Source organism: Pangasianodon hypophthalmus, chromosome 13 (genome assembly GCF_027358585.1).
Source record: "Pangasianodon hypophthalmus isolate fPanHyp1 chromosome 13, fPanHyp1.pri, whole genome shotgun sequence".
Lineage (NCBI taxonomy): Eukaryota > Metazoa > Chordata > Actinopteri > Siluriformes > Pangasiidae > Pangasianodon > Pangasianodon hypophthalmus.
Genome location: NC_069722.1, coordinates 17,552,458 through 17,563,110, shown reverse-complemented (window position 1 = coordinate 17,563,110; position 10,653 = coordinate 17,552,458). Strand labels below are relative to the sequence as shown.

Here is a 10,653-nt window from a genome sequence, read left to right as displayed (position 1 = left end):
ATAACAGAGGAATCACCTTTTAACACCAGAGCAACCACCTGGAATACCATTGCAATTACCTAGTAACACCATAGCAACCACCTGGGATAACATAGCAAGCACCTATGAACACCCTAATAATCACTTGGAAAACCCCTAGGAACTACTTATTGACCAGCTAGCAACCACCTAGCACCCTTGCAAATGCTACGAATACCATAGCAACTACCGTCACCACCTGGAAACCTCTATGCAATAAACATTGCTCATCCAAGGTCACTGGTACACAGTTTCAAACTTTGAATGTTCTGGGTAGAAATTGTCAGAATTTTCTCAAACATATTTGAAGCACATCCAGTTTTATTATATTTTGAGTATCTTCTATTAACATTAACAATATTAACAGTATTTTGACAGATTTAGTCATTTCAAAAGCTTGAATTTGTTGTTTCGTGATTTGGCAACAACTGGTCTCATATGAGACTATTACTGTTAAAAAACCATAGAGAAAGTGACATCAGTGAAATAGTGGTTTATAGAGCTGACCAGTACCTTATAGTTGGAGAGAACTTGACTTAGGAAACAGACTCTTCTTTTCACAGAAGAGACTAAGGTTAACCCAATGTTTAACCAGTTGCTTCGTCTTTAAATAGTCGTCAAAAATGTTTCAACAATATCCTACCCTTAAAATTAGAGTTACAGACACCAGTCATGTGCCGCCGGGTGTAGAAAATGGGGTAATTCCTACAAAATCCCGCCTTTTGCAGTATGATAAGTGGACTGCTTGCGAGTATAAAACTACCAGCCAATCATATTGTGGCATGATGGCTCCTAGCTAATCCCAGCGCAGGAGGCGGGATGTGTTCCAAAACCTGTGGAGTAAATAAAAAAAAAAAAAAAGTGGTCTGGCGTTTCAGAGTGAGAAGGACGAAGACACGGTTGGAATTTGTGTGGCGAAGTTGCAGTGACTCTTTAAGGAGGGTATTATGTTTTTGTCGATGAAATATACAGAATATGCAATTAAAAGATTGCATTTTGCATCGTATTAAGTTCCAGTGTCACTGCGTGCAAATAAAGTATTCTACCTAGTGCAGGGTAGACAGAGAACTATATTTGAGCTACATTACTTTTCAGCTGAAAGTGGACAGGCGACGTTCACGGCCCTTGGACCCGTTAACCTAAACGCTGGCTAACGCACTAGTACTGTCTGGAGCTGCTGAACTTATATCAAAGAAACACGCTGCCCATACAGCCCATTGTTTTATTAAACCTCAAGGTAAGACTTTAAGAGCTATACTGTCTTTTTCATGCTTAGTTAATTTGTCAACTAATGTTAATTCCTCTGACGTCAGCTTGCACAAACAGCTCAGGTCTGTTAGAACCCTGCTATGTTTTTTCACTACCGCCTACCTCGCTAAATAAAAGTAATGGCGACAGATTAATTAAACTAACTTTAGCCCAACTACGTCTAACTTTTCTCTCAGGGCCTACGAACTCAGACAGCCACAATTAATTTTGCTCGCTAGTTCTTTACAACGTAGTAAGCAAGAACTTACTGCTCACTCCTCGGCATATCGGTCACCTAAATAAGTGATTAAAAGGCTGTTGTAAATATAGTTTAGTCAGTAATGCTAATAAACGGCTTGTAAACAGCGTGTGTGTGATTTTTGGTTGTTTGTTGTTTACTGTCTTGGCTCACCTTTTTTCTCATTCTATGTTGGACCCCAGTAACGCAACGGCATACATTTATTAATACCCAGTTAATATGTAGGCTAAATCTCATTTGGATGGAGATGCTTATCGCTGGATACATTTTACAAACCTAGGTTTACACCTCCATTATAGAATACACATACATGGGCAACGTCTTACATTTATCATAAAAACATGTAACCTGTCTTGTAAAGTCCTTTGTTGTGATTAGTAAACCAGCAATGTAGCATGTGTGTGGCAGCCTGGGAAAACCCTTCACTCTGTCAACCAAAATTTGTTTAATTTTGACATAATCTCAATCTCATTTTAAAAAATCTTCATAGCTCCAAAAGCTGACCCACATGGGGAGTGGAAGGAGGACATAAGCCGGTTGCATCACATGTAATTTGGTTTTAGTTAGAAGGGCAAAAACTCCAACATACTTATGATTCAGTGTTTCTTGTTCTTGACCTATTAGTAAGTGTGTTGGAGCTGGGCAGTGTTTGGGTGCACAGTTCTTATTGATCTACTGCTACTTTTCACAGAATAATTGAGTAATCAGAGCTACAGATTATAAAGATTGTTCAGTATGAAAGAAACTAAAATAAAGTCCACCTGGTTAACTTTAGCAACACCCCTTGCTATTCGTCAAAAGATGGATTCACTAATACTGAATTGTATAGGAAATTTAACTCATGACCACCTTGTTGCTATTATTTGGTTTTTCTGATTATTAGTTAATCCAGGTTTAAGGAACACCAGTGTAATGCAAACATTAATTTTGTACGCAACAGAGGAGTAACACTCGTGAAGTTTACATTGCGAGAGTCAGTTTTATTATAATTCGGAAGCGGCCCGAATTATATTGCATGCGCTAGGGATAATTTAATTTGCATTAATTTTTCTCAAAATTAGTTTTAAATGTTCTGTCCACTGAAGTAACGATTGCTTCAAAGAATGTACGCTGTTGTATACACACAAGGAATCATGAGATTTCCTGTGCAAACTTTACTGAAAGAATTCTTCTATACGATTGTTACGGAAGGACATGTTCTGGAGATTGGGACTGACAAGCAATGAGGAGAAAAACTTTGGATGTGATACAAAAAAATGCTTTAAGCTAGTAAATTTCTACAATTATGTAGTAATTTATTGAGAGTGGTACTGTGTTTTCTGCGCTCGGGTGATTTTATGATTTCCACACACACTTGGCAAATGTTTGTTTACTTTTTGTCATCATTGTATTTCTGACTGTAGTCTATTATCAGTCTTTAATCTAATAATACTAATATCAGGCATTTATCTAAGAGTAGTAATATTTGCATTTTGTAATGTTAAAATAATGAACAAGTATAACAAGCCACTCTAGAATATTATAATGAAGACGAACTTATCTGACAGTTTTGGTGATGACAAAACTATAGTGCAGCATTTTACGAGTAGTGTTCGAAAAGCTTCGCAGACATATAGGCTAATCTATTAAACATTTTGATCAGAACGAAACCTTAGACAGGGCAATTAGCTAACTTGTCAGCTTGTTAGCTCTCACTGTTTAACACATCTAGATGTTTAAATATCAGGAAATGAAAGCTGAAATTCTGATCTATCATCTCATATTCATCGTTTGATCTCAAACCAAAATGTCTTCAGTGTATAGCAAAAACAAATAAAAAAAAAATTGGCCTTACCGTTTCAATACATTCTGAGGAGACTATATATTTACATGCAGCCTAATAATCTGGTAATAATCTGACCGAGAACTCAATTTGAATAAAACAAAACTTTCATGTATCCTATACACCTCAGTCTGAATGTAAGTCCTGTAAGATTGAAGGAGGTGGGTTAATAAACTTTTAGTAGTCTTATAAATAGAAGATTAATAGCTGTGTAAACCTTTGTGTCTGATTACTTTCACTACCAGAATCTGAACGTGTTGTTATGGTAACATTGACACTATAACGCACTCCCAGGCACGAACATAATTTAGGATAGGTACAACATGCATATACAGTCCCCTCCAAAAGTATTCTTCTCCTGTTTATATATTGAAGACATTTGGGTTTGAGATCAAACAAAGAATATGAGGCGATAGATAGAATTTCAGCTTTCATTTTCTGATATTTATGTCTAGATGTGTTAAACAACTTAGAACATGACAATTTTTAGGTGAGCAAAAGTGTTGGAATAGATAGTCTTTAAGTAAATAACACATAATATTTGCTTGCAATAACTGCATCAAGCCGGCGACCCACTGACATCGTTGAACTGTTGCGTTCTTCTTTTGTGATATTTTTCCAGCCTTCTTTCAGTTGTCGTTTGTTTTGGGGGTTTCTCCCTTCAGTCTGCTCTTCAGGAGGTGAAATGTATAGTGTCAAGGTATGGTGATTGATTGTCTAGTCTTAAAACCTTCCACTTTTTTCCCGATGAAGTCCTTTACTGTTTTGGCAGTGCTGCATTAAGAATTTACTCTCAGATAGACGCATTTCTCTGTAAATTAGCAGACAGAATATTTATGTAGATTTCTATGATTTAGTGTATAGCAAAAACAAAAGATTTTGTCTTGCCATTCCAATACTTTCGGAGGGGACTGTATAGTAAACTGATATAAATTATATACTTGTCTAATGTTAGCTAAGTTGAACAAACACTGATAGATTTTATTTTGCATTAATGAAATAACATTTTCCATTTACCTTGTTGAAAATTGGGTGATAGCGGGAACGTGATGCAAACCATGATTCACATGTCACTTGGCTCATCTGCCATGTTTTTTTTTGGGGGGGGGGGTGTTGACTACTCTTTTGGCATATTTTGAGTGATAACATGTAATAGTGTTACCTTTCCTTATTTCCGCCTCCAGAGTATGCTTACAACAGCCTCCATTCCCTGACAGGGCCAGGGAATAATTTCCACATTTTTGGGTCTTTTCCTTTCACAGTAATGAGTCAGAAGAGAATGCTCCTGAATGGGTGGCATTTATTCCAGCTGGCTTTACTTCCTTTACTTCAGAAAGACACACTGTCTCTCTCTCTGTGGCTCACATACATTCATAGCCTCAACCCCCACCCAAACTACAACACCAAAAAATTGTGGTTGTGGTGCCTTTAAGTGGAAATTTGCAGTGTGACATGTGCAGTGATGAAAAATAATCATGGACGCTTCCACCAAAGCCTTTTGTTATATGCCTTGAGTGAGTTATATGAGTGATGACTCTAATGTTGATAATTATCTTCTCAAATCAGCGATTAGTATGGCCAGTGTTGTAGATTTAACCAAGTTCTGTGTCTGTATATTAATTGATCTAAAGCCAGTACTGCTATAAACTAATTTAAAAGTAGAGAATTGGTACTGTACACTATTCAATGTGCGTGGCCATGTATATTTGATGTCGCTGCATAAACAGGGGAAGGCACTAGTAGTTGCGAAGACTATCTCAAGTTGGAGAGTTGAAATTTCAAGTTGAGAGGGCGTTTTCTGTTGGCTTTACTAGTTGGAGGCAGGGAATTACAAGTCACAACCTCAACTTGAACACAAAAAAAGGGGAATATATGATCGGTCAGAGTTAAGAGAATGTATTACATAGTTTACATAAAAATGCTAAGTTTCTCATTAAAACATGATTTCATTGCTTGTACTAAATTTAATTTAAGCAAGTTTCTAATTGCTAGTTTGAAACATAAAGAGTGCATTTGATCAATTCACATAGTATAAATGTGATCCAATTACATAATAAAATCTTGTGACGATTTTGCCTCTTTGTATAGAAACAACTATAGAAATAACTATAGTGTTAAATTAAAAAGATTAAATCATGTGTGGAATGGTATTGCGGTGGGTACTGTTGCTGCTTCACAATGCTAGCGGCCTGCGTTTAATGAGGTGAGGGCGCAGGTAGAGTTAAAAAAAAAAAAATGATACAATCATGCTGGATGTACGAAAACAAAGTGTGTTAATATAACTGAATTCTATCGTGTGGAATTAATGTATGCATTTGATTTGTCAATAAGGTTTTTTTTTTTCAGTGTATACTCCATTCGACTTTTCTCAGAAGTAGGACATTAGAGCACGGATTGACACAATTTTTGACCTCTGTGGATTTGAGCTACAAAGTCTTTTGTCTTGTTAGCAACAAACTAGCCAGCTGACTGTAATGAGTGTATATTTTCTGACACAAAACAAGCTATCTGTATTGTCAATGTTTTAACTTTAACAAGATAAGATCTATATGTTGATTAAAGCAAATACATTATATTTATGACTGAGTTATGCTGTATAATTATATACAGCGTAACTCATAAAAGTAAGAAGTGCTATTTGTTTGCTGCTGGTACTGTGTGCAGCCATGCTGATTTGATGTCATTTGCTGAACTCGAAGGAACCCGGAATTGAGGAGACCATCCCGAGTTCAAGAGTAGGAATTCCGAGTAAAGGGGGCATTTTCTTTGTTTTCACTGTTCAGAGGTCAGTTGCAACCTTTAGTCGAATGCAGCATTACCTCTTTACTCTCTAACGCTAGCGTACTCTGATGTTTGTGTGGAGCTCCTATACAAAATGCATAGCTGTTGGCAGGTCTGATAATATAATATAATTGGTGATAAACATCACTGGATGTAATAGCATTATAGCGCACCAGCCTACTTGTCAGCCTACTTGTCAGCATGTATTGCCAAGTTCATGGTGTTCTTTTGGATTACCCTGGTTATCTGCACGGTAGGCAAAACACACCCACACCTTACTCCTTGACAAGCTGCAGGTGTGAAATGAAACCAGGTGGATTGCCTCAGTCATGCTTTTATCATATTCTATTGTATGGTTTGCACTGCTGTGCACTCTTGATTAGCTGCATGTGCAGTGTGATTTGCCCAAGGAAAATGACCATATTTGAAGGTTCTGTTTTTCGTATTTTAGAATCATTAGAATCATTAAACCATGCAACCCTAATTCTAATGGTCCTTTTCTTTGAATGAGATTTCACTTGCTGTGGGCAGACAAGTCTACATTCTTTCAGTTAATTATGGCTGACATAAGAGTGTCATAAAAAGTGTTCTGCTGTTCTCATGGCATTACTTCCTCACCATTGTGCTTGTGTTTTAACAGGACAAGAAGAGTTCAGTTATTTTTGTCTGTATTGATTTTCAGGTTCTGGTCAACTGGTCTATGCAGTGGCACAACAATTTTTCCAGCTCTATAACCACAGCTTTAGAGTTCCCAGAATAAGACACTCAATCCGACTCCCATACTAGGCAAAACCTGAGAGATGGTCAAAAAGTAAAGGAGGTGGGAAGGAACTGGACGCAAACCAATTGCCTCTATGGTTGCTGGTGAATGCTTCTTCATTTGTCTTGACAGCTACTGATAAAGGTAACATTTGCAAAGTGAAAGGGAGAAAAGCTCTGGGACAGGTTTATAATCTATTGCTGCTGCATGGAGGAGTAACAGAGGAGTCAGACTCGTGCTGGTCACCAGCGGATTTATGCACTGCAGGGGATCATGGGAAAAGAACAGGAGCTTCTGCAGGCAATTAAGAATGGCGATGTGTCTTCCACGCAGAAACTACTGGCAAAGTTCAAAGGCAGCAGAAACAGTAAGTAATATCCCTTCAATACACACACAGACCATTTTCCTGTAGGATTCATGACATGCACTGGTTGTGAAACAGTTTATATTAGTTACAGTATAGTTATACTCCAGAAGAAGCTTTACAGACTGAAGGCCAGTGGCGAACGTTAGGTTAGGTTCAACTTTGTCACTGTTAGAGTATGAATACAGAGACAAAGAAATGCAGTTAGCATCCAACCAGTAGTGCAAATAGCAAATAAGTTAAAATGAGTTAACAAGGTTATGGTGCAAGTTACCAGTGTACAGTGGTAAACAGTATGGCAATTAAGGTAAATGGAGTAAATAAGAATTATGGTGCAGTTAGCTAAGATAAATTTTCATTGTAACTGGTGTGAACCATTCTTTGATGATGTTTGAAGGGGCTAAAGAAGATCTGTTGGGTCAGGGTCACCTACCTTGTTGGGCAATAATCCTATACTATATTTTGGATATTGAATACTGAGGCCAAATTTTTATAAACCTAGGCTAAAGACATTCAAACTCAATTGTTCACACCTAAACACATTTTCTGTGTTAATTAGGATGTCCACTTCATTTTCATGAGAGGTCATTTCAAAATAATAGTTAAGAGACAGATTTATTTCAGCTTTTATTTACTATATCAGATTTTCAATGGTCAAACATTTGTGTAAACTTTGTTACTATTTGGTGCCTTTGCCATTTAATTGCTGATGCTTGGGATAGCCTTCTACAAGCTTCTCGCAATCCTCTGCAGGAATTTCTTCCCATTCCACTTGACAGAACTGGTGTAACTCAGTCAAGTGGGCCTCTTTGCTCAGATATGCTTTTTCAGTTCAGTCCACAAATTTTCTATGGAATTTAGGTTAGAGCTTTGTGATGGCCACTCCAGTACTTTCACTTTGTTGTCTTTAATCCATTTTGTTACAGCTTTGGAGGTGTGGTTAAGATCATTGTCTTGAAGACCCAGTTGTGAACAAAATTTTAACTTTCTGGCTGATGTATTGAGGTGTTGCTTAAGGTATTTCTAGATATACCTCCTTCCTCATGATGCCATTTATTTTCTGAAGTGTATCAGTCCCTTTTCCTGCAAAAGACACCTTTACAGCTGGGATGTTGTTCTTCGGATTAAAATCCTCAGCCTTTTTCTTCCATACATTGTGCTGATCATTATGGCCAAACAGTTACTTTGGCACCTGATGCCTCCAAGTCCTTCACTGGCTCGTTTGTTGTTGTCTTGGGGTTCAGTCGAAACTTTCGGACCCAAGTTTGTTTATTCCTGGGAGTTCCTCCTTAGGAGCAATATTAACAAAACTGAAAGTACAACGGGCATCTGTACAGTAGTTTGTACAGATGCCCGTTGTACTTTCAGTTTTGTTAATATTGCTCCTAAGGAGGAACCACACTTAGGAAGAATACTTCTGGAGGGCCACAATTTTTTCTGAGGTGTTGGCTGAGTTGCTTGGATTTTCCCACGGTATCCATGGGCAAAAGGCACTGGCTGTAACGGTAGGAGCACTCCCAGTTAACTGCTAATTATGACAGTTGGCAAATCAGAGGCTTCTAAAAGTCATTGCAGTAATTTCTGGAATCTTCCAGATTGTTTAAAGAGAGTTCGTAAACTTTTGACCCACTGGAAATAATAATAATAATAAAGCTGAAATAAATTGATGTATCTATTGTTTTAAAATCTCTGATGTGAACAGTAGATGCCTTAAGTAGTTGCCTTAATTGACTTGCCTTAATTGACTTGCCAAAAGAAATGTATTGTAACTTGAAATGTGTGGAGTTGTGAAAAACTGAGAATGAATAACTTTAGCCTAGATGTATGTAAACTAATGGGCTTCGACTGTAGATTAAACGTTTAATCTATTTTCAGAATCGGAGTACATCACGACTGCAACAACTAATTGACAAAATTCAATAATGAAATTAGTTTGCATGAATTTCATGATCAATTACTTGAACTGTTATGAAGCACACTGTTTTGCACACTACATCACATCACTTAATGCTGATATATACTCACCATGTACACCTGCACAACTGCACATTCATGCAGTTATCTAATCAGCCAATCATGTAGCAGCAGCACAAAAAATCATGCAGATACAGGTCAAGAGCTTCAGGTAAGGTTCACATCAAACATCAGAATGAAGAAAAAGTGTGATTTCTGTGACTTTAACTGTGGCATGGTTGTTGGTGCCAGTTGAGCTGGTTTGAGAATTTCAGAAACTGCTAATCTCCTGGGATTTTCACACACAACGGTTCTTTAGAGTTTACACAAAATGGTGCAAAAAACAAAAAATAGTGAGTGAGGGGAACAGGGAGTAATAGGAAACCTACCAAAAGTTCTTCTGGATTTTCTAAATTAGTAAATATTTTTTAATGCACATTGAGGGTTTTTGATTTGAGACACAGATCATGACAACAATTATGCAGACAGCGTAAGTTTTAAAGAGAAAGGAAGCTTGTCAGTTGTTTTATCGTTGCTGTGCATGAAATTACAATATAATTTGTCCTGGAAGCCAGATGGATAGGGATGTTTTGGCTCTGCTATGCCATCTAGTGGATGCCACTTTTAATTCTCCAGATGTAAATTAGATATGCAAGTGAGTATGTGAACAAGGCCACTTACGTAGCAGCTACATGTGTGGAGATACACATGTGCAAATATACTTTACTTTCCCCCTTTAGACTGAAAACTTCCTCTAATGCATGGGAACACTTTACAATACTCTGCTATTAGTCTCATGGCAACTCATGTTTTCATGTGAGTAATATTTTCATTTGTGATTACTTGTTTTTAGGAATGTTAGAAACGGTGGAAAGTCCCTGGTTGAGCCATGCTTACTGCTCAGCTGATGCATGTTCTTTCTAGTTGTCCTACCTTATTCAGCTTTCTTGCTATATCACACTTTTATGGTCATATTTATCTGTCTTTGCTACTCTATCAGTAAACATTCTCATGCTACATTTGCAAAAAAGCTGGTACTTTGACAACTTGATGGGTCAAAAATTAATGAACAAGGTCTCAGTTAAATGATAACTCTACAAGATGACTGTTTCATTTTCTCATTTCAGAATGCAGCTCATGTCATGAAGCATGTGTATTATGCAGTGTTAGAAGCATACACAATATACTGTGTTTTAATAAATGTTGTGTGTCAGTTCATCAAATCTCCGTCCTGCTTTCGGTTCGCATCACAGTCAATTCTACAAAGAGTTAATTCACTGATTCCAGGCATTGAAAACTAAGCGTGAACCCCAAAACATGCAACGAAAATGATTTGCCCCATGCACACAAAGCACGCAGAATTAATTTAATGTTAGAGGGTTTCAGTTAGAGAGACAGAGAGTGAATATTAATTTTGTTTTATTTTGACTTTTGTAGGAATTTAACAA

The 10,653-nt window shown here is 37.3% G+C and overlaps 1 protein-coding gene across 21 annotated transcripts in view; it reads left to right on the top strand.

Annotated features, from left to right (window-relative positions):
• Nucleotides 1-889: 889 nt before the first annotated feature.
• LOC113528038 (caskin-2) overlaps nucleotides 890-10,653 on the top strand; it is a 128,487-nt gene continuing 118,723 nt past the window's right edge. For 12 of the 21 annotated variants that reach the window (XM_053239180.1, XM_053239188.1, XM_053239177.1 and 9 more), the window contains exons 1-2: nucleotides 890-1,255; nucleotides 6,811-7,255. In XM_053239180.1, the coding sequence (XP_053095155.1) occupies nucleotides 7,162-7,255 (94 nt within the window). In that variant the 5' untranslated portion in view covers nucleotides 890-1,255; nucleotides 6,811-7,161. Of the gene's footprint in view, nucleotides 1,256-6,011; nucleotides 6,133-6,810; nucleotides 7,256-10,653 lie in introns of those variants that run through there. The other 9 variants (XM_053239182.1, XM_053239181.1, XM_053239185.1 and 6 more) reach the window with 4 other exon arrangements.